At 34.2% G+C, this 25,300-nt stretch overlaps 1 protein-coding gene across 4 annotated transcripts in view; it reads right to left on the minus strand.

Annotated features, from left to right (window-relative positions):
- Positions 1-2,581: 2,581 nt before the first annotated feature.
- Positions 2,582-25,300, minus strand: part of adamts3 (ADAM metallopeptidase with thrombospondin type 1 motif, 3) — a 98,767-nt gene continuing 76,048 nt past the window's right edge. For 2 of the 4 annotated variants that reach the window (XM_006627191.3, XM_015340172.2), the window contains 7 exons: positions 25,110-25,190; positions 21,901-22,064; positions 13,167-13,326; positions 11,928-12,060; positions 6,386-6,593; positions 5,533-5,650; positions 2,582-5,185 (listed from right to left, as the gene is read on the minus strand). In XM_006627191.3, the coding sequence (XP_006627254.2) occupies positions 4,623-5,185; positions 5,533-5,650; positions 6,386-6,593; positions 11,928-12,060; positions 13,167-13,326; positions 21,901-22,064; positions 25,110-25,190 (1,427 nt within the window). In that variant the 3' untranslated portion in view covers positions 2,582-4,622. Of the gene's footprint in view, positions 5,186-5,532; positions 5,651-6,385; positions 6,594-11,927; positions 12,061-12,090; positions 12,873-13,166; positions 13,327-21,900; positions 22,065-25,109; positions 25,191-25,300 lie in introns of those variants that run through there. The other 2 variants (XM_015340173.2, XM_015340174.2) reach the window with 2 other exon arrangements.

The raw sequence follows: 25,300 nt of genomic DNA on the forward strand, positions 1-25,300 counted from the left end.
TGGTTGATATTGGTACTTCCAGGGTGGGTCAGCCTATGGTGGCCTCAGTAGACCAAACTTGACCTGGCTTCTAAAGGTTTATTTATGGAGATGATTAAAACCACATGCATGGAAAGAGGGGTAAATGTCATTGTTTGTATTGTTTATTTGTCGCATTGTTTATTTGAACAGGGATAAAAATAACTGTGTTATTAAGATATTTGATGATGTTCTTTGGTAAAAAATGAATGAATGAATATTGAATGTAGAATTTGCTAAATTATTATTATGAAAAGGAGAAATGGTTTGTTCCGGAGGGGGGAGGGGCTTACATGCTATAAGGCGAGTCGGCGAGTCGGTTCAGAGAGAAGGCAATAAGAAAAAGGTAGATTTGTCTTTATTTGGCAGAGTATTCATGTTCCTTTTTAAGGGGGTTCTTGGGTGGGGGACTGGGAGCAGTGTAAATAAACTACACTTATTTCACTTAAGTGCTTGGTGGTGGAGCCATTCTTTTATAAAATGGACCTACTTTGGCCTTCCTCAGGCCATTGTGTGACACCTACTGAATAAAAAAGGCAAACAAAGGTTGGTTACTGACAGAGTCAGCTCTTCTCAGAAAGAGCAGATCTTGTGAACCACACCCTGATCAAAAGAAATATCATAGGACATTGAAGAATTGTAGAGATGCATGAAGCTGGAAAAGGCTACAAAAGCATTTCTAAAGGCCTGGGTGCTCATCAATCCACAGTAAGACAAATTGTCTACAAATAGAGAAAATTCAGTACTGTTGATACTCTCTTGAGAAGTGGGCATCCTGCAAAGATCATGGCAAGAGTGCAGTGTGTAATGCTGAAGGAGGTGAAAAAGAACCCTAGGGTAACAGCAAAGGACCTGCAGAAATCCCTGTTAATGTGTAAACTATAAGAAAAACACTGAACAAGAATGGTGTCAATGGAAGGACACCACAGAGGAATCCACTGCTCTCCAAAAAAAATGTGGTGCATGTCTGAAGTTTGCAAAAGACCACCTGGATATTCCACAATGCGTCTGGGACAATGTTCTATGGACAGATGAGACAAAAGTTGAATTCCTTGGCAGAATCACGCAACGCTATGATTGGAAGAAAAAAAGTACAACACACCAACACCAAAACCTCATCCCAACTATAAAGCATTGTGGAGGGAGCATTATGGTTTGGGGCTGCTTTGCTGCCTCAGGGCCTGGGCAGCTTACTATCATAGAGGGAACAATGAATTCAAAATTGTATCAAGACATTTTACAGGAAAATGTCAGGGTAGTGGTCTGTCACCCAAAGCTTAACAGAAGCTGGGTGATGGAACAAGGCAATGACCAGAAACACAGGAGTAAATCAACAACAGTGGCCTAAACAGAAGAAAATGTGTGTTCTGGAATGGCCAAGTCAGAGTCCATACCTCACCCCAATTGAGATGCTGTGGCATGACCCGAAGACAGCCGTTCACACAAGGAATCCCAGACATATCAATTAACAGAAAGAGTTTTGTGAGGTGGAATAGTGGTGATTTACTGGAGATGTATGTAACAAACTGCTCAGTTACGTTGAAACTGGTATCCCGACTTTCTTCAAGAAACAGTTCAGTGAGATCACAGGATGAATGAGCTTCTAGTTACCAAATGAGTCAGATGCAGCTGAATGGCCTCCTCTCTTTTGTTTCTTATGTTTCCTGATACAGAGTATCACTGATTACAAGTGATTTCAGAGCTGAAAGTGGTCAATGTAAAATAAAAAGAACAACCCATTTTTCATATGGTAGAGTGTCTGTTAACATGTTATGTCTGAGCTTATGCTATGATGCTTTAAATAGTGGTCACTGTGGTTATCAGCAGCAAGATTCAACAACACTCCTTCTTTAAAGCTATAAGCATTCTAAAATAGGTATTTTACAACCTAAACATAGAATGTTGCTAGATTAAGAAATTAATATGCATTTAGAATACACTGTCAACTCACAACTTACGTGCTCACCACTTATGCAGTTGGCTCTGGAAAATATATATTTATAAAATATTGCAAAAATGCTTTGTTCTCAAAAATATAGTGAGCCTTTATAGTCATCTTATTTACTTTTATATACTGTTTTTATACTTATATCTTGAATTACTCTAAGAGGTAAGTAGAAGGTTTTTATAAGGGTTATAGGGTAAAATTTGACTATGCAAATTTTGTTGGGAATAGAGTAGCCAATCAAACTTAACCTGTACAGAACAGTATGTTCCTTCAAGGTGACAGAAAAGCAGTAACACCAGAAAACTGTGAGGTACTGTAGTAGTATTGATCACCATGCTCTCCTGCTATAAAAGCAAAAAATCTCATCTTGCCTGGGCTCTTTTGAAGACATAAAGCTCAGATTTAATTATATTAGTCTTGATAGCTTGATAAATTGTTCTCGTATGTATTTTCTTCTGGCTGATACTTTGTAGTATAGAAGTCAACAAGTAATTGTTCACACCTTTTTAATAATATCGGTTTTATAAATCTGAGGTGTAGCTCATGGGTAAATAAAATATGTCTGGATACTGCTGACACCCAAGTCATTGATAGATGTAATTGAAAACGCAAAAGTTGACAGAACAGAAAGTTTATTCTTTATTTGTATGTGCTCCCCAATACATCAAACAGCATCAGTAGTGTACAATTAAATGAACTCTAAAAGGAAACAGTGAAAGCAAGACATGATATAAAAAGAAATACAAGAATTATAGCATTCATACTTTAATGCATGGGGAGTGCTGAGGATATATAATACCTGTATATCTATCCTATATATCTGTTTGAGGCTCAGGGATTGTCAATATAAAACTCTATAAAAACTAGACCATAGCTTCTCTTTGACCATAGAAAGCCTTGCATAAACATAGCAGCAATTCTTTAGAGGCAGCAAGTCAACAGGTAACATTACAAACAACAAAAAAACAAAAATAATGTAGCTTAGCACTATGTGCTTCAAAACTGTTAGCTGACAACTGCAACTACACACTACATATTGAGATTTCTTTCATTACTTAGCCCAATTTTAAAATGGGGAAGTCGTATTTGAATTTAAAACTTTTCTTTTTACTGTTGAAGATCTGAAATTATACTACAATTAATTTTACTTAGTGCTACGTTTCACTGTGACGAAAACAGCTTTGTTTAGTTTCAACATTATTTTAGCTCTACATTTGCTGTGATTTACAGCTTAGTCAGGGAAACTTTGACATATACAAACTGCTAGTAAGTTTTAGTAAACTATTCAAAATCCTTAGTTGTTTATTGAAAACATTGTCAAATGTTAAATTTACCTATTATTCCTAACTGTGGTTGATATTTAGTTTAATTGTGTGCTCTGTTTGAATGATTTTGTTACAATCTTAAGACTCTCTAGAAATGTTGGCAAATACAGTATTTAGTTATGTTTCGAATTGTTTCTGATCAGATATACTACATGAGATACTAGAACATCAATATTTAATAAATACTTTAAGTCCTCAATCCTATATACAACAGCTATACATCAACACACAGAAGAGAGTATGAATCGTTGCACTGTGAAAACAACTGAAAAACTTTAAAAAGACAGATCTTAGCTATTGCAGTCAAATGCATTGTGGTTGTGATAATATCCTTTAAAATAAATAACTCTCTCAACCTTTTTCAGGCAAAATGAAGGACATTTTATACAATATTCTTTACATAATAGCCCTTGTAAGTCCAGCTTCACTTATTAAAAAATCCCCTTGCAAGCTCATATGTGTTTTTTTTGGAATGTACAGGAACAAGAACATTACAGAATACTGCTTTTAAATGTATTGTTACAATACTTATGAGACTTTTAAATCTTTTCCATATTCTGTTTAACCATTAGCAACATAATATTACAGTACCATTGAATAAAATAGATTTTTTAAATTACAGATTTAATTTTAAGCCAGCACCATTTGAATTATTAAATAATTGTAAGTGGTATTGCATATGTATCTTAAAAACATATTTTTGGCAGCTTTATGTAGGTTATATAATTTATTAAAAAGAGAAACTGCACCAAAGTTTTTTTAAATTGAAAACCAGTTTGCAAAACAATGTAATTTTTCCCCTAAATTTTTAGTTAAGGAATGTAGGTAAGGCGATTATACTGTATATAGTAGGCACCACAAATGTACTTTTAGAAAAAAAGTGATCAGCTTGCCTTTTTAAAACATAATACTGACATTTTGCATATACACTATTTACAGAACAGCTGCATATGCTTATAAATATCTAATGTTGTTCAAATATATACTTTGAGAGAAACAGAAAATAATAAAAAATAAATGGATTCTGTAAATCTATATAACTAGAAACATTTCCTAATCTGTACCGCTGTGTCACCTCTTATAGCTTTAGCTGCTGTGCAAATGTTTAAAGCAACAGTTGGTTCACTCCTAAAGGATATCTTCGGTGTTTTTCCACACACTGCTGTGGGAATACTGCATGTTCTTGACAGCTGCTGGAGGAATGGAGCAACACAAAAGTGAACCAGCACTTTTTTTTTCTTTTTCAGTAAAATGACTAATCTAAAGTTAAAGATGCAAGACATAGCTACATTATCTGCAATCGCAGAGTCCAGGTTAGAATCAGCTTGGCTTCATCTCTCTATACCTAATGATTTTCTGGACCACCTTCTTTCCCCCACTGTGTCTGACTTGCTTGACTCTGCCCCCAGGGGCAAAGGGACTGTTGCATCCCTGTGATGTGGAGTTGCTAGTGCACTAGCTGTCGGAAAAGGTGAATGTTTGGCACCTTTGCCGAAATGTCGTGCAGCCGTTCTATGAGTCTTTCTGCTTGCTGGAGCAACTGTCTTTGATGGGGAATCAACTGATTTTGGCTCAATGGCAGCATGAATACCCTTCACGGTGTGGTCTGCTCTTGTGTGTGCCCTAATGTTTTGTATGGGTTTGCTAGCAGAGAGGGGAATGGAATGATTTTGTTCAGCAGAAGATAAGGTAGTGGTGATTCGAGAAGTGCGGGCAGAACCAAATCGGCTTTCTGGATCAGTGTCAGTAGCTTCAGACAGCAAAGAAGGGACAAGAGTGCCACTGCGCTTGCTGCAGGTTTCACAGCAGAGTTTGTTGTAGCCTGGGATAGAGCAGTATCTGGCAAGCACCTCCATCTGACAAAATATAGACTTGTCTCCAGTACAAGGTTCACCTGCAAGAAAAACAAAACATACAATTATGCATGATTTGTTTCATTTCAAGTTATGAAATTATTCTTTGTATCTTGAACATGAAAGAAGCTACAAGAACATTTCTACTTCTGATACCAAGGTTATACTATACTGTATTTAGTGCTAGATAATGAACTATAGTGAGCATAAGTCATATTATGATACTGTGATATTAGTGTATATTGGAGGACCAAAATGAGAATAACTTTATACCAACACACTCAGTAAAATGTAATTGAATCTACACCAACCTCAAACACTTTTGACTACTAACTCATAACTGAATTGTATCAGAAAACAGTCTTTTCTCACAGACGACTATCCTTACCATTGCAGGGTGCAAGCTTGCATGGTCTAGTTGTCTCAGGTTTTTCTCCATCACACTGATCTCCAACGCGGCAAGTGACCGGCCTTTGTTCTACTCCCCCTCCACAGGTTACTGAGCACTGTTGAGAAGCACAAAAGCACAGCATTCATCTTCCCCCTTTGTCATACATGGTCGAACAATGTCACCCGAGGATTAGAAAAATGGATCTAACCTAATTTGTCTTGTCTCTCATGCAGAGGACCCAATTGTTCTACTCAGATAAATCAAAATTGTTGCAGAAAACTGGTGACAAAATTCCAACATGATTATATTATCAGATTATATTTTAATACTGATTTTAGTCACAAAATTCATCATCTCTTATTGTAAGCACAAAGCCTTTTCTAGCCCTGATTGATCTTCTTTTACGTCTTCTGCACAAAATAGATATATAGTTAATGATTACAACTGCTTCATTAAAAGATAATCTAGGCACCATTTCTACATGGCCAATAAAAAACATTTATAAATCTTTATCACTTAACAGGGTTTAATAAATCTATTTTACATCACCAGTTCATTCAGTTGTTTTTGGGCTATTAAGACGTAAGAAAAAATAAATCAGTAATGTGGGTAAGCCGTTTCATAACATCACGAACAGAAAATAATGCCAAGTACCATAAGGATAGTTTCAACAGATGTAGAAAGATACATGATCTAATGCCAAAAAATGTAATATTTTGATAGTAACCCCCATCAAGATAAAATACAAATAATACCCTTATGTCTTTAACACCATATAAAGCTGTGTGGCTATATTTATATTAAATGAAGCTTCATAATCATCTTCCGCAAATACTGTAAGCAATCTAACCTCTGACCAAGATCCAGTCTTCCACTGTCCAGGGCACGGAACCCTGTTGCAAGGTTTTCGGCTTTCAGGTTTTTCTGCAGCACAGTATTTACTGTGAACAGAGCGATTATTCCCATCGTGAAGAGGCTGTATACAGCGCACGGTTCGGATATGGTAACCTGAGTTTCCACAGGTTTTAGTGCAGTGTTCCCATTCTTCTGCTTTCCATCTGTATTTAAAAATTATATATTTATATTACAAAGCACCTGACCATTCTTAGCTTTTTGATTCTGAAAGACATGTACAGTATACACTCTCAGCTGTATTGCAAATGGTTGAAAACGAGCAATGGTAAAAAAACAACACTTAAGAAAATAACACTATTGCAATTTTATTTTATGATAAACCAAAGCTATGTTAATTTTGAGTGTACTAATTTTTGCCCTGATTACATTTCTGTCCCTGGGGAGGCCTTTCATCATAAGCTTGGAAATTTCCTTTGGATAAGTGTTCCCTCAAGCATCAGAAATGTGATGATACAATAGTACTTTATTTCCAGCATCCATTGCTGTGTACATGAGAAGACACCACAAATAAGAAATAAAACCACCGAGGCTACAGCCACTAAGTTCATCTGCATGATTATGCTCAATACGGGCTATAATCAGCTGCAAAACAAATGGTCCCTGAAGACTCCTTCTATTCTGGGCTTTCAAACCAACCTTGTGCAACCACACATAAGAGTTGCAGAGATAATTATTTCTACACTATTTTGCTCACCTGGAATTTTTACTGCAAGCTGACAGGAGGGATAATTGTTTATCAAGCTTTGAAATTACATAAGTACAGTTTAATAACCAAATAAACTAATCAAATTAGGGAATAACGATGTTCCAAACAAAGGGCATGAATGCTTGCCTATGAATGTACCACAAATCACATTGAATAAATAAGCCAAATATATTATAAGTCAAAAGGGATAAAAAACAACCTTTTAACTTATCCATTTACATTTTAATTTATAACTGTTATTATGTATATTTTCTATTTTGTGTTGTTGCTGTTGTCCTACTTTATATAACATGATAAATTTAGTACTTCTGTTTGAAACCCAATGCAAATTCCTAGGTTTTATTTTTTATTATAAATATTCATCATTTAAATGTTTAAGTATTTTATCATCTAGTTCATTCTACACACAGAACTTTATTATCAGTTCTTCCCTTTTCTGAATCATTAAATAAAAAGTCAGGATTTAATAACAACAGATTCAAAGAATCCAAAATAAAATGTAGGCAAAAAGAGTATCTGGATGTGCATGAGCAGCATATTTCATTTATGAATTCCAAACTAAGCACAAAACACTACATTTGTACAAGGAAGAGTGGAATATAATTAATTCAAAACACATCAGTGGTGTAAGGCTACAGTATATTCAAACTTTCCATATGCTTTGTAGTGAGAATCTAATCTGTTAAATAACATTAATCCTGGATAACAGAAGGTTTAATTTGTAGTGTTCAGGGAGAAAATGCCAATTGGAGTTTTTTTCTGGAAATGTAAATCTAAAAACACTCACAAAGAAAAAAAAGCAAATTATTATGTATAAAACAAATGAGCAGAAATTTTCTTAGTTAACTTCAGTAAATGCACACATTCTTTAGATTATTATATTTTATCTTCGTATTCCGAAGTCTTTTAATATTATACTGGAAATCCATTAAAAGCACACTATTTGTTTCGAACAGACTAAACTTACATGCAGGAACAGTAAATACATTTAGTCATCTACTTATTGTGTTTTTTTTTTTGTTTCTCTGCTTGTTTTCCAATACCTTTAAAACTTTCAAAATTGATATAAAACGTTACATAAAATGTTAAAATGAGCACAAAGTACATATTTAAACCAAGTTTAAGCTTCACACTATATACGATTGTGGTTCTACCCCTCTTTTTATTAACCCTCTCATTCATTATTGTCAATGTATTCCAGGTATGGCTGTAAATTTGGTTTTCATCCCACTGCATCTCTAAGCTCCTTTCACTGCAAATCATATTTCTCAAATCTGCTGGGAAACACAGTATTTCAGAACACACACATTTCTTGTACTGTACATAAAGGTGTGGGACATTATACTGTATATAAAAGTCAGTTGTTTAACCTAAATCTCCACTGAACTCCATGTTTGTGTCAAAACTCTAGATCTGAGCCTTTTGTAGAAACTAGAAACTACGTTGATATATGTAATATTACACTAACTATGCATCCAGAATGGCAATCTTTGAGAAATGGTTTTGGCAGTTAACAATCCTATTTGCAGTTTGATTCAATTTACTATTTTCCATATCTATAATATATATTGGCTCCAATATATTCATATTTCATTTCAATCAAGGCCATTGTGTTCCAGTCTCACTTACTGATGTGTTAGAATCTTTTAAGCTTTCTTAAATCACAGTTAAGTAAGAACCATCCCTTCAGACCCCTCTTTTTAGTAGTAGTTGTTACCGTTCCCTCTGGAATACTGTTGGCCAGGCATATTACTATAAGCTGGCGTATATGATCAAAGGATCAGAGATGTCATGCTGCATGCAAAGCTGAAAACTAATTAAAACGTCCAGTTCATGGTATTATTAAATTACAATACGATAACATATTTTGCTAGATTTGCCTTTATAATTTTAGAAGAGAGGGTCAAGGTTAAACTACTTATATTTTAATAATTCATGTACTGTATATAAACATACTATTATTATGAATAATACATTGTTATCACATACTGGAAAATAATGAGTTCATGTGATTTGTCTTAAAACTGATTAATGTCACACTTTACTCAAACCTTTTCTTTCCCTGGCAAAGGCAATGCCTTTACTCAAACCTTTTCTTTCCCTGATCTCAATATCAATATCAATCTGATTCTTTTGAAATCTTTAGCCTAGATTTCCTCAGAAGAAAGAAGAAAAAAGACAAAAAAAAATTCTTATGGGAATAATTTCTTATCCTTGTAATTATTTTAGAAATTTGTAAATTTGATTTTTTTTTGTTAGCTGTCAAATAAGTGTAAAATACAACAATAATGATAATATCTCAGTATATAGCATGAGGTATATATAGCATGAAGACTTGGTGACTTGGTCTTGTTACAGTATACTGATTGTAATTTTTCTTTGTTTGTTGTAAACTACAATTGCCATTTCACAGTGTGTTAATTGTATAGTGCATGCCATCTATACAGTTTGATGACTCCTCCTGGGTTATATTTAGCTATGTATTGTTGGGAAAGTTGGGAAAATGCACAACTATGTTTAGGAGTAGGTGGTGGAGTTAGAAAACGTCTGCATTGCCTCCACAATTAACACCAGCGTGATTTAATGAATGTGCAATGGCAATTGTAATTTACAAAATCAAAGACTGTGGCTCTGGTCCGTCATTTCTTCTTCAACACCTCTTACATTTAGAGAGGGATATAACACTGCTTTTCCCTTCAAAGAACACTTTGCAGACTAGTCAAATTTAGCTTTTGCTAATTCTAGTTGACAAATAATTCAAAACTGAATCAATAACCTGGGTTGCATGGACATACAGTATGTGTTCGACTACTCACATTCCCATTGAACATACAGTATATCTTATATCCAGTTACTTTACTGTACAAGAGAGTAGTAGACCAGAATAAAGAATGAAGCTTTGCAATTAGAATGTAATAAATACATCAACCAGATTAATTTAACTTCAAAATGTCATCAGTGATTAATTGAAGAGTATTCACTAATTTTCAGTCAAAATAACACCCATATAAGTATATTTACTTGGAAGTGTCACAACTGCAATGCTAGTTTAATTACCGAACCTTACCCAATTAGTTTGTTATGAGTTTGACATGAATCACCATAAACTGATACATTTCAAATATTTTTAAAGTTGAAGCCTTTATAAACACAACAATGCTAAAAATGTGAATTATTTAATTGAAAATAACCTGAAGGTTTTCATTAAAACAAAACAAAAAATAATTTGTATCTGTTAATGGAATACAAATCTGAAGATTCAGTTTACATTTTACTTTTTATAGCTGTTAACTAAAAAATATACACTACAGCATATACAGTACTGTACAATCACACCATTGGTTCTGTTGGGAATTAAAAATAAATCTAAATTGAGAAATCTGGGAAGCTGTAAAGCTCTCACACCTAAGCAAACAAAGTCTGGTTAAAACTTGTATCACCCAAGCTTTCAACTGACTAAAGCAATGTAGAAATCACTGGATTGAATCAGGGCGTCAACAATAAATGACAGGCTATGAAAAGGATTCCCCAAGGGGCTTTGAAAAAACTGCTAGTGTGGCCAGGATAAGTTGGATTCATACATCCTCAGAATAACCTCTGCTTGTCAAGCATCTGTGAGTCTACTGGCTTTCAGGCACCTGTAGACCTCGAGTGCTTAACTAAAAGCTTTCATCAGTTTTGTATCATATATTTCACTATAATTGGTGCTGTGTGAAATGATGCAAATAGTTTGACAGTGTTGGTAAAACAATTTATTAACAATTTCAAAAACTGGAGGAAAATAAAAATTAAAAAGGCTGAGATACCAAATAAAAAAAATGATAAAACTGCATGTACTGTACTGTATGTTGGGTACTCTTAAAATAGTGACAATCTTTGAGTGGATTGACACATTAGAAGGTAACCAAGATTAAAGGTAACAACAGATTCAGTTATATTTCAAAGAATAACAGTACATTGAGCTATATTTCAGAAATTTTACAGGGATTGCTTACCTCATGACTAAAATCATAATGTGTCAAATTTTACCATTGTTAGGTTTTGATAGTATGTAACCCACAATAACACTGGAACTAACCAGTGTCTTCAAATCAGAAGACAGCTAATACTGTATGCTACACTTCTTAGCATACATTACATTAAATTCTTATCTGAAACACATGGCACACCAAGCAGTTTAATTTTATATGTGACTAAGAAAAGAAGCCTAAATAGCTTTTCAAATATGATATAAATCACTACCACCCCAAAAAAATAACACTGTTCTCCAAATCCATCCATGTGAGGAACTCTCAGAGTGTTAATGCTTACTGTATGTCTTCTGAAGCATAAACTGCAAAGATTAAATAATCTAGAATACAGAGCCAATTATTCAGTATATTATTGACATTAGTAAGCACTGAAAATTCAGGACCTAGAGAACAATCTCTACCAAACAATACAGCAGTCATAACGGTGTCTGGCTTTAAAGATAAATCTGTCACTTCTGTGTATGACAGGGTATATACTGTAGATATTTAAGTTGTTCTCTATTTCAAAGAGTATTTGACACAAAACAATGACCACATAAATGTGAATTACCAAAACATCTTACATATAAAATCGTTCTCAATGTGTATCATAAAGCCATTTCTATATACTGTATGATTCAATAATTCTTGGGAGGTTGTAAAAAATCTCCATAGTATTCTAACAGATGAAGGCCTATCTGTTTTACAGGGTTTAAAGGGACTACAAAACACTTAATAAAAAGATGCAGCTTCATACTCACTGTGGCTGAGTGCAGTCCTGGAGATTGCACATCCTGCGAATTGGTTTGGGCTTTTTACTTGCTTCGCAGTGATTGCGGTGAACCATCTTGCTCTCTCCCTTTTTCCGGCATCCATATTTAGTGTATTGAAAACCTGTATTAAAAACAATTGGTACATTGACATGTTAAACAGATAACAAACTTAATTGCAATATCTGGAAGAGTATCCATAGAACATAAAATTTATAATTGGAAAATACAGATAAAAGGAGTGCAAATAAGCTTAAATTAATATAATATCTCTCTCTTAAAAAAAACTTCCTTGTAGTTCCATAAACGGTTTTCCAATATTACTATGGTAAGAGTGGTATCAAAGGTTCAAATATTCCAGTGCAGATAATAAAGAGTCTTCCGCCACCACATGAAACATTTAACATAAGCTTCTTTAAACTAATTTTAGATTTTGTGTTTCTGAGTAGGTCATTCACATTAGGAAGCTCAGTTTTTGGATGATTTGTGCACAATTATAAATATGCATTTGTCATATCAGAAGCCAAACACTTCAAGAAAACTTGTAGTACAGAACGTCCAGCTTTGCAAACTTTAATTTCCAGCAGTGACCCTCATCTCAAGGAATTCTCATTTCTGACACAAAGACACTGCTTCCAGCAGTGATAATGATAATGATAATCTTCATTATTTTGGGTATTTTCTTCACTGTTGCAGACTGTCAGCATAATTAATACTTCTGTTCTGTGGAACAAAAAATGAGTTGCTAGTATGGTGCATTGATCCTCCAGTCAGGACTAACTTTCCAGAGAAGCCCTGGATTGCTTGCAGTGTGTCAAAAGATGAATGGCTGCATGGGTAGGTGAGCTGGAAAAGAATGTCTCTTCTTCCTTATTCTCCACATGCAGTTTTCTTTAATAAGAATATCTCTTTGCCTGTGTTGAATCTTGTGGTCTCCTGAAAGTCAGGGAAAATAAAGATGTTCCCATGCAAGTAAGATAATTTTTTAAATAATAAAAATATGTATCATTTGTGAGTCACTGCTGGAGAACAATGTTCATGACATTGAAATACACTACAGCTCACCTACTGACTTTAGCTATATTTACTGTACATATTCATAAATAGTCCAAAATGATTAGAATGTATGCAAGAACCAAAACATATTTAATCATATGAGGATGTGATTGGGGTAGCAATGATATAGGCATGATCCCTACCATGAATATCTAGGTAGAGAAGTCATATTACCTCCAGCGCAGGGTTGAGAGCACTGTGACCAGCTCTTCAGTGCCCATTCATAGGCATCTTCCTGGATTACATCATTATTACTGATATTAGATAAAGAGTCCTCATGTACAATATATTTGTATGTCAGGCTAGATTTGGTCTCATTGTCCCGAGGTATGATCTAAGGGAAGAAAAAAATGAAGTTAAAGCTTTATGGTACTGAAAAAAAACACCCACATCAATGTTTGGATAGTGCATGTTAAATCATGTTAAATCAACATGCAAAACTATGAAGATGTACTCAAGACAAGCCTTTTTTAAATTCCATCAATACATGTCATCTCTTTGTTGACCTGCTAAAGCCCTTCTTGAGCCTCAAAGTCTTGTTTATATCATGAAACAGTTGTCTGCTGACTTCCAGTATTAACAGAAAGTATTGACTGCCTAAATTCCAGTGAAATGAATATGGAGGCTGATGTCAGATGGCTTTCATATGTGTAAGAGAGCTGCAACATTCATCTCAGAGTTTTTAACACAAATCAAAGGAGACCAGTTAGTATGAAGCAGCTTCTTCATAATTTTGATATTAAGCTCAAGATATTAAATACTCATGTACAGTATGCATGGATTTATTATTCTTTTGGCTGACATCCAAAGAATGAAATCTATCGCAGGAATTAGAAATGGTGCTGACAAATACAGTATGGTTCACTCGTTAAACATAAGAACTAAAAAGAGCATGATTCTTCATAAATACACTTTGCAAGGATCTCATTCAAGCTCTCTCAAGGAACTCTTGGGAGGTAGGGAACAATAATTTATTTTGATTATCAGAATAACCTGGGAATTTTAAAACACTGTATATCTTATTTAAAGGACACAAGTGGAAGCTATTGTATGTGCTTTTAAAAGCACAAACAGGAGGCTGTTATTTATGAGTTGTAAGACTACGGGACAAGCTATTCAGCCATGTTAGAGCTGATCTCCTGATTTCTCTCAGGAACCAGCTGGTTCCTTGGATCAATTAGCTACTACCAAAAAAATAACCAGATGTTCTTTTCTCAATTGTAACCATTATTATTTTTTAAACAACTCAAAATACTCTTGAGTAAATACCAATCAGAAATCAGGTAGGCAGAACAGCTGCAATCACATTGAGCATCTCATTCTCAATTCTGTAATCTGCCTAACCCAATGGACACTTGAGGATCCATATACAGTACAGTACCTTTACATGCTTTGAGCAAGATCAGTCTAGGCTGTAGTACATTCCTTTAAGGTTTCTCATTAGGTGAGATAGTAAGAAATAAGAGTTATCCTACTGAATTTACATCATTCACAGCTCTCTGTAATTTAAATCCAAACAAAAACAAAAATGTTGCTTCCTCAAAAATGTACGAGAAATTGAAATAAAAACAAAGACAAAACTGATATTTAAAATGCTAAGTATGGCTTTTGGTGCTACAGTACTTAAATGCCAATGCCTTAAAGGCAGCTTACAGTAAGTCACTGACTTCTTAGAAACTCCCATGTCTTCTAACCGTAAATGGGAACCATTTATCTAAACACAACATTGGTTGAATAACATAACATTAAATGAGCAGATTTTTCTAAAGTGTTACAACAGAGTACCGATACAGATTAACACCACAATGTAAAATGTATTTACATTTAACTAAAATATGTCACTATAACCTAAATACCTATTTTAAGTATGTTAAAAATACTGTATATAACTATAGCAAGGTAGTTTAGTTTAAGAGCCTTGATTATTTAAATATTACAATATTAAACATTATTTTTTGTTTGTAGTCAATTTTAATAACTATTCTTTAAATACATACAAAAATAACTTCAAATAGTTTTGTTAAAATTTGCAATGTGTAGGAAACAAAGTTGTCTTAAGGACTTTTTTATTGTGTGTTTCTTTACTTTTTGCCTCTACTGTTTCAAACCAAATGGACACAATAAGAGTATTTCATATTATTTCAATATTTGCTGTTTATGAATCTTACACAATTAGAGTGTGGTGAAATACACAACATTTGGAGAAGTATTCACAGAACAGCTTTACAAAACTGTCTTTGTGTCAGTGATGTACTAGAAAGAGCAATTATAACAAAATAAGACAAAATAGCTATTCAGTTCATATCTTTCTCCTTATAATGGCTACTATGTATCTGAACTTGGGCATTAGTGTCATTTCTTTGTGCTTGCCAAAGCATGTCATTTATACATTTTGTCTTGCTGCTTCAGGCAGTTCATTTTCAAGTGCATTTGGTTTCACATTGCTAAAGGCCTCCTTCAAAGAGAACAGATTTACTTTGTGTGGTTCTGTATTCTAGTGCAATTTCATGGTTCTTAGATGTTTCACACATACTGTACCTCAAAGTGACAGACCAAGACTTCAATTCATATCAGAAAGTCATAAGAACTAGGTAAAAAAGAACTTAAGTATTGGTGAATTGAAAAAAAATGAGAAGTAATGAGATTTCATCTTTGAGGCATGCATGATGCAAACGATCATTGCCATGATGAATAATTTTGAGGAGACTTTGATATACAAGCATCTTTTAGAAATTGCCATATCCTTTGTTATGCTATGTGACATTTCATAAAAGGCTGCTGCCACTAACACAGATTTTAAGCACAGCTAAGAAACAGAATATCTGTTTCAATTAGAGGTGATAAGGGTCTGTCTCATTTCAATATCAGTTCTGATAGAAAATTCCATAATGGAAAGCAGAAAGTCCAAAATTTAATTTTACATTGTTCCAAAATGTTTAAATTACACATTGAGTTTAATTTACCTGTTTTAAGATTTAAAAATGTATAAACGTGTAAAGAGTAAGAACAAAGTCTGCAAAGAAGAGGTGACCACTTATCTCATTTGGTGTGTAGCTAACTTAAAGATCTTTCAGCCATTTCTTGAAAGAATCCAGTCTTACAACAGGGCTGTGTAGGCTGTTCCAGACTCCCACAAGTTATTGTTCAACTTATACCCCTTATTATATAAAAGAATTTGGAATCTTTGCATCAGGCCCATTTTTCTAAAACATTATTTTATCTTGTCAGTCTAGGGTGAATGCATTTTATTGCTGTTTTCTAGACTTATTACACAACAGCAAAGTCTTCTTAATGTGGTAACCAAATGTGAACATAATAACTTAAATGAGGCCAACAAAACAATCCCTGCATTCACTTAACTAAATATTCCTGTATTATTTTGCTTCCTCTCACTGTGTAAAGAATGTACTTATGTATCAAAATAAACCTTTTCCCCATAAGTAGGCTTTTTAATCAATCTTATCAATCTTTCCTATCCCATCGTAAATGTGTGGTATATTTTTGCTTTTCTCATTTTAAAACAAAAACTATAAATATGGTGGGAAACACTGTGCTTGAAGAGGCTATTTATGAATGTCATGCCCAGCACTGAAAAGGGCAATGTCTGACATGAATTATAAATGGGTTACTGCTTATGATGTTTGAAATGTAAATTTACCATTAAAAGTTAATTATAAAATGTTTTGGAGAAACGTGAATACATTTAAATAAATTTTCTATAGAAATGTTCTATTCAACAATCCATTATCAGCATGCCACTTATCCTGATGAACATTGCAAAAAGCCAGAGCCTATTCTGAAAGCATAGGGTTCAAGAAGGGACTAAGAGCACACAAGTGCTCCTCAAATGGTTTGGACGCCAGTCCTTCAAAGGCCATCGGGAAAGGGAAAATTTCAAATTGCCAATCAAATCTAGACTGCACAACTTTGGAAGCATGGAAAAATACAAAAGACACATACAGATCCAGCCATTCAAAGTGCGCGGTACAGACATGTACCGCAGGTAATTGGCTGCGGTGTCGCGTATCATGACGCAAGATGACGCTGGGTACCGCGGTACGTGATTGGTTGACCGACAGGGGCACTAGTGGTCTGTTGGTCTGTCGTAGAAAGACTTAATGTAAACGTCTTTACTGTGCCCGTTGTAGATATTTAATTTTACCACTTCAAATCTTAGTAGCTGAGCATAAAAAGAATAGGAGCATACTGTAACGCGTGTGAAGGCCATAAACGATATTAATTTTGGAACATAAACATATAGTATATAGCTTGGTACTTTAAAGAAAAAAATACACACCAGTATTCCATTTCTCCCTAAACATTGTAAGCTTCGAAGTCTTTAACTAACGTGATACCGGAGTCAACAAGCATACTTTTAGAATTTGATTAAAAGGGAATATAATATGGAATCGCGTATCTCAAGAAATCTTTGTCTTATGCATAATAATATTCACCGCTCTGTCTAGCAAATTAATAATAAACTTTATTTTATATAGCGTTTTAAACAAATAAGTAATTAGATTGCTCATAAACCTAATCACTTGCTTTTTCTTTTTATTTAGGCTCAGATTTCAACTATAGATCGTATTATTAATAACCATAATAACAACCAACCAACAAAAACAACCATATAAACATAATACCAACCAAAAACATAGATAACGACCACAATACAAAATCAGATATATCAATCCATTATACTCTCGCAAATTCCTCCAATTATCATAACCCCGCCCCTTATGCAAAACCAAACCCTCCTCCCATCCCAGTTTATCCTCTTTATCATCCTCAAAATCTACCTCGATTTTCAACTTAAAGCATTACTGCTTACTTGGTTCTTGAGGGGGGGGTGTCTTTCGCTGGAATTAAACCGCTTTCACAGGTATTTTCAAAGTAGGAAGTACAGTGTTAAGTGGTAGCTGGGCTCCCTCAATAGAATCGCTTTAACATGCTAATGCATTGGTTTAACAGTCCGGGAGTGGCAAGCTTCCAATGTCAACTCAACTCGATTGGAAGACAATGAACGTATTTTAGCCCTAAATGAATTAATAGCAAACATGGTTTACATAAAATACATTTTTCCAAGAAAGTTTATAATAATACGATCTATAGTTGAAATCTGAGCCTAAATATAAAGGAAAAGCATTTTCAGAGAGCAATCATACTGTGTTTATGTAGAAAAAGCGATTAGGTTTATGAGCAATCTAATTACCTATTCGCTTAAAATGCTATATAAAATAAAGTTTATTTAGAGATGAATGATCAGTGTCGCAGTTTAAATAATTTTTTTAGGAGGGCTTGGACAGATTCCAAGTGCATTTTTGCAATTTACGTTGCATTGTCCAATGTTCTGTTGTAATACAGGCTAGAATACAGTTAGTCTAAACTTTATCAGCTTATACAGTATATCGCCTTTAAACACATATATTTAAACACGCGTTTACGATTTAAATCAAAACGCGATTCAAATCAATATAAATGTATATTTTGTAACACATAGGTGACTATTCATTGTTATTAAAAAAACTTAAATTCGATCATGTTGTGATATTTAAAAATATAAATTTGTTTGGTGCGAGTGAGGTTTTATTTAATCTCTGACCAAGGGAAATGTTTCATTTTTTCAAAGAAATGTTTGTTAAAAAATAAAGTCATAGTTCCATGGGATTCAATCACAGACCATGTGACATGGGAGTCAGGAAACTAACACACAGCGCCACCGGATTAAATAACGCAATAAAAACGCTATAAAATAATGTGACTAGGCACAGAAAAAGTTTACAGCACAGTACAATAATAAATGCTGACCATGACTTTAGAAGCATAAATTACCTTACACTCAATTTAAACACAAGCTGTCTTTCTGTATGAACCTCTAAGCTGGTTCATACAGAAAATGTAGAAATGCATTAGCCTGATTACGATTAAAAAACACATAAACACGCGTTTGCGATTTAAATCAGAACACGATTTAAATCAATATAAATGTTTATATTGTAACGCATACTGTCCAGCCTCCATTTCTCTATAAAAATTTACTCTGTTGCACACACACACATAATAGAAGCAGGAACCGCTGTCAGAAGGGAAGAAGGTGACTATTCATTGTTATAAAAAATGAGTAAGAATCGATCATGTTGCGATATTTTGAAATATAAAAGTCAATTGATTGTCCATAATATCGCTATTCTATTTTTTCGAAGAAATGTTTGTTAAAAGAAAAGTCCAGCACCAGCTGGATTCGAACACACAACCTGTGCGTTGTTAGTCACGCACGTAGACCAGTAGGCTACAAGACAACTCGCATGAACAGGGAGGCAAAACAGCCCTACAAAGCCCTGTCGCAGTACACGAATATAATCATACCGTTATTAAATTCTTTAGATATGCGATTCCATATTATATTGGCAGAAAAGCTTAAAACTACCACTTTTTCACACGCTATTTCACATGCTAGTTAAATACTTCAATGCTTAAAATCGTTAGGGAGAAATGGAATACCGGTGTGTATTTTTCCTTTAAAGTACCGATTCCTGGAATCTGACTGGCTGACACCCTTCTGAAGTGGTTCCATAAAATCTGGTATACGGAAAAGAAAGCATTGATAAATACAAATGTCTTTTAATACACTCTTTGCTGTGCTCTTGAGGATCCTTGTGATATTTTGAGCTCTAGTTGAATGATAAGTGTCGCATTTTAAATAATTTTCGTAGTTAGAAATTATGAAACGCCCTGTTAAATGCAAGGAAGTTTTTATGCCCGTTGAAGTAAAACAAAATGCCTGACAAAGTATGGCTTGGACAGATTCCAAGTGCTTGTACAAATGTGCTAAAGAAATTATACTTTGAGTATACACCTTGTCCAAAGCCATCCATTATTAATACTATTAGTAATATCTTCAGTAAAGGCTTTGATGCATAAATATTTCTGATAAAGGTAGGTTGTGTACTTTTGTCCAACTGAGCAATCTTGCTTTCATAAAATATACCAACATTTTAATGACTGATGATTAACATGCTGTAATACACAGTTCAAAATTAAAGGCTCAAATGCTGTACATGAGAGGTTAAGCTCCCCCTGGCGGTTTTACAAGGTGACGCCGGATAGTTTCCGGCAGAGCATCAAATGACGCGTGATACTGCGTGATACCGCGACACGCCCACTGGGGTATGCCGCGAAATACTTCACCCATTTTGAATGGCTGCATCTGTAAAGCGCCTGATAAAAACAAACAAGAACAAGGGATGAATATCCAAAGCCTGCTGTCCTAGAAATCTATTTAAATGTTTAAGCTGTTTTAAATATAGAGATGTCAAAAATGATCATTTTTGTGAGATTTTCTAATGTAAGGAAAAATACCAGATAATCAATTAATCTAATGAATGTTTCTGTTCATGAATAAACTTTTCTTAAATTTGATACATTTATTAAAAATACAATTTAAATATTCCTTCTCATACAGTATTTGATTGTGAAATACTAAATTTAGATAAATACATTACAGGTTAGCAAAGTTTCAAAGGCAATTTACGTCTTTGCTTTTGTACACAGTTTTTGCTCTACCAAGAATGTCATTGTAAAATAGTAAACTTGTTCTCAGTCCAAGTTCAATTTCTATTGGATTCTCATCTCATTAATGTAAAATCATAATAATTGAGTGATTTAGCTCAAAGAAAATGAAAGCTGCTATTATTCTTGTTATGGGTTCGGTAACAGGGACCGAACCAGTGAGTGAACCCACTTGCAGGACCGAACAAAGCCAAGTCGTAATCCGAAAGCAAACCGTAGTCTTAGGAACGAGCCGAGAGTCCAGGGGAAGCAAGATATCCGAAAGGGAACGAGTACCGAAGCCGAAGCGTGATCCGAAGTCGTAGTCCGTAGAGCAATCCGAGAATCCAGAGGTAGCCAGTGATCCAAAATAGAGCGAAAGTACCAATCCAAGCCGAGATCCGAAAAGCCGAAGTCAAAAGGGAAAAACCGCAAACCGAAATCCAAGACAAACACAGAGTAGATGAAGCGCAACCAGGAAGCTCGAAAGGGAAAACCAATACTGAGCAACGAGGTAGGGAAGGACAGGTGTTTAAGTAGGATGAGACGGGGGTGTGGTGGTGAATGGGAAAACTGATAGGTGAACTGATGGATAGGGGCTACACCTACTTCTGCCTCCTCCGTTGCCGAGAGGCAGGGATCGTAACAATTCTGTTCCCTTAACAGCAATGCAGCCTGAAGTGCTCGTTAGTTATAGTATTTGTTCCTTGAATAGAATTGTAGAAATTATTCATACTTATCTATTCTTCAGGGAAATAAGCAAATAAACATTGTAGAAACTCATGTCTAATCTATCAGACACTACATTAAAAAATGAAGAGGAAAACTAAATGTTTAAAGTAAAATATATAGAGATATCCAAGACTATAACATTTGTAATATATTCCTGTTCCCATACAGTACATCATATACATCATTCAGTCTCATAAACTCTATCAGATGAGATCTGCTATTGGGTGCTTTGTAAGTCTCCAAATTCTTTTTAAAATTGTCCATTAGGGGCTCTGGGTTCAATACTGTACCCGGGGTGCAATTTGTTCTCCCCATGTTTGCATTGTGTTCCTCTCAGTGTTCCAGTTTCCTTCCACAGTCCAAAAACATACTGTTATGTTAGCTGGCTTGTGGGAGACCTGGCCCTGGTGTGAGTGTGTGCATGTCTGTGTGTGCCCTATGATGGACTGGCGCCCATGCGGGGCGTGCTCCACCTCGTGCCCGCTGCTTGCCAAGATAGGCTCCGGCATCCCTGCAATGGCAAATTGGATGAAGCACTTAGAAAATTGTTTACTATTCTAAAACATAATGTGTACAACTTCACCAAGTAACAAAGCACCATAAGAGAGGGCTTAAAAATTTCAGTTACCAAAACAATGACAGTGTCGTGCAGGGGCCCATCTGTTTGAAGAGTCTCCATGTTGTCCTCCATGCTGTAGTCCCACTCCACTCCAAGCTCAATAAAGCTCCTTGATTTTGTTTCCTCTCCCTTCCCATTTAGAATATAATGTCCTGTTGCTTGGTTCTTGATAGCTGAAATCAATAATTTGTTAGAAGACATCTTTCATCTTATCATTAACAATGTCAATCAGTGAAAGATTTATTGTACTGATTCCTGTAAAGCACATGTCATAAGATGTAACTAACACATGTACAAAAAATGAATTGGTTGAGATTTATACCCTTATTCCTGCTCTGATGAAAATAACCATAGATGACATACAGTTCCTATTGAGAATTAGTACACATCAAGCCTTTGGTTATTTTCATAAGGAAATAAGAATTGTATTTCAGCCCAACTCCACCGAAAAACCTGATTTCTGAAGCTGATATTGAAACAGTCAATAGAAATAATCAAATGTAATGTAATGCTGGTTCTAAAATTCATTTGCCCATTTCACTCACATGAAAATATTTTATTAATTCAAGGAATTATTTAACCTGAAACTAGCTAATCCTTTCTAGCAAATTCATTTTGGCTGTTGCTGTTAATTAAACAACACCCTTTTAGTGCAGATGTGTAGTTAGGTCAATCAGCCGTTTCTTTGTTTATTCTGCATACATACATTTGAAAAGATATACATCTCTCTTATGGATAAAGTGCACGCTTTCAACAAAAAAGAGATTATCCTTGATATATTTTTTCACTGTTTACCTATACATTGTGTCAAATGTCCTGATTTAGAGGAGATTTCACACTTTCATCTCCAGCATCAAATTAGATTGTTCTTGCAGGATCAATATTGTGAATTGAATATTTTTTTCAGTATCATATATTGTGTGCTGTTCATTTAATTCTAAATTCAATTTTATTTAAATATATTAAAATTATATTAAACATATAAAATCACTATACTACTGTAAAGGATTTAATGATTAACATTTATTGTAAATAGTATCATGTGCTTTCCATAATTTGCTATATATTCCTAGATCCTCACATAATTTAAAACAAAAACATACCTTTAAATCAAATTAGGAGTTGAAAATAGGAGCAAAAATAGTGAAATATATATATATCACTTAATTTAATAAAAATTACCTTACACTCATACATCAATGAACATCATATACTATTGTAATACATATCTTATATTACACGATGCCAAACACAAGTAAAAGTATTTAAGAAAGAATAGTAACTAGTTTCTATAGGCGCACAATAATAGATGTGTTTTTTTAATCTACAAAGCTCCAAGAAAGGTGCAGTGAAGAAAAGTGCAAAGAGACATCTTATCTAGAAGGTTAAAATGCAGTTCAACTAATTTGACAACAGCTTTTTTCATACAAAGGGCAGTCATTTATTGTCTTTCATTTAAGAATGCAAAAATCTTATTTTTTGTACTAAGAAATTGAAAGAAAGAAATTATTAAATACATCTAATTTCACTATCATAATACATCATACATTTTCCACTGTAAGCAATGGAAATTTGTAGTTTCTTAATGAAAACGTAGTCAAAACTTGCCACAAATGATGCATACTGTACCTGTAAAGTAAGCCAAAGTAACAACTTGAATGCCTATCAAGTAAAATTTGAATATCTATTGTTGAATTTCAGCTGTAGCTAAGACGTTGCTCTTGGAATAAATTGATCCCTTTTGACTTCTAATATAATGTATTATGACTATGCATGTTATATACAAATTATGCAATTACTGTATGTATTTCTACTACAAGTGTAGTTCTACTACACTGAAACATAATAGAATCACAATGTATAATTTAGTATGTTTTTAAGAAACTTCTGTCCTGATCAATTACTTTTGACTAGTAATCTAATACTTAAGACTAGTGTGAAATTACTGTGTTCCCCTAACAGCAAAGCAGCAGTAGTTCAATGACACATGTTTCTCAAAGAAAATGTTCTTAACTTCATTGCATGATTCATGATTGGTGATTCATTGCATTGCCTGTCAGAAACATTTTAAAATATCTACATTTAGCATGTATAATAAATGCAGGTGGGACAGAATGAATTATGTTTCATGGTATGGAAAAATAACAATTTTATACTGTTATTTGAATATATTTCCATTTTAATATATATCTGCACATTAAAAATAAAAAAGACTATGTGGATGTCTACAAAAAATAAAGTGGAATGGGAAACATCAATGCTTACAATCTAGATGTAAAGTAGTGCCAAAAATAACAGCAATTATCTTAAAAAGTTAAATTGCTGCAAAATAAGTATTATTTCAAGTGGGCATTGTGTTTTTAGTTTGATCGATCTTTTTCCTTATTCTAAACAATAGCTTTCTAGGTATTTTTAGTCTGGATCACTTTAAGATAAAGCATCCTACACCAATTAATCTTTGCAATGAAGGAAGTAGCAGAAGCTGTGAGGAGCACTTTAATTGGTGTTCTGTTGATCTGGATGTGCAATTAAGGTCTGTTTCTTTAGCAGTTACTGGGAAACTGTTTATACTTACTGTGGCATATTGTTTCAGTTTCAAAGTATGTTATTTTACTTTTTTCCAACCAATGCCACATAAATAAATACAACCACTATTATCCATTTCCAGCATATTAAAAGTATTGTAATGCAGGTATGAGTGCTGGTACTTGTATTCTGTAATGATGATTGTAATTAAAACATTCAGATAGGGTGAACGAGCAAAGATTTATCATCATGTGGTGATTTTCACTCATCAAGACCAAGTTCCTCATCTTTCACTAGTTTTATCTCTCATAATTATGAAACTTTCTTAAGTATTTTAGTAAGAAACTCTGAAAGGCCACCAGAAATTCCATCTTCTTTGGCAATATTCTCTCTGATGAATACTTCTGTTTTATTGATGTGTTTGAGCTTAGCTTTGAATGTAAAGGCCTTCTGGCACAGCCTTGGTGAAGTGCCTTTTGTAAAACAAATATTGATTATTGACATCTACACTGTTTTTTTTTCTCAAAATCATACCTCCTTCCATTACCACAACCAAACTAAATCACAGTGTTATACAGGATAATATTTGATATTGAACCTATTTTGTTTCTTACTTTATTGAGGAACTACTCAGTTGCAAATATTTGTAAATATCTCTCCACGATTTCAATCTGGCATTAAATGTCACTTACCAAGAATGTGAGGAGAACCCTCATGTTCTTGAATGATCACATGTCTAGCACCAGCTTGGATGTCAAACATCTTAAGGTAACCTTTGTAAGTATTTTGATCAGTGATGAAAGCACAGATTTAAAAAAAAGATAATAGAAGCAGTTAGTTGAGCAATGAAGAGAATTTTTCATGCAGAACTGGACATCATTCT

This window comes from Lepisosteus oculatus, chromosome 3 (assembly GCF_040954835.1).
Source record: "Lepisosteus oculatus isolate fLepOcu1 chromosome 3, fLepOcu1.hap2, whole genome shotgun sequence".
NCBI classification, from domain to species: Eukaryota; Metazoa; Chordata; class Actinopteri; order Semionotiformes; family Lepisosteidae; genus Lepisosteus; species Lepisosteus oculatus.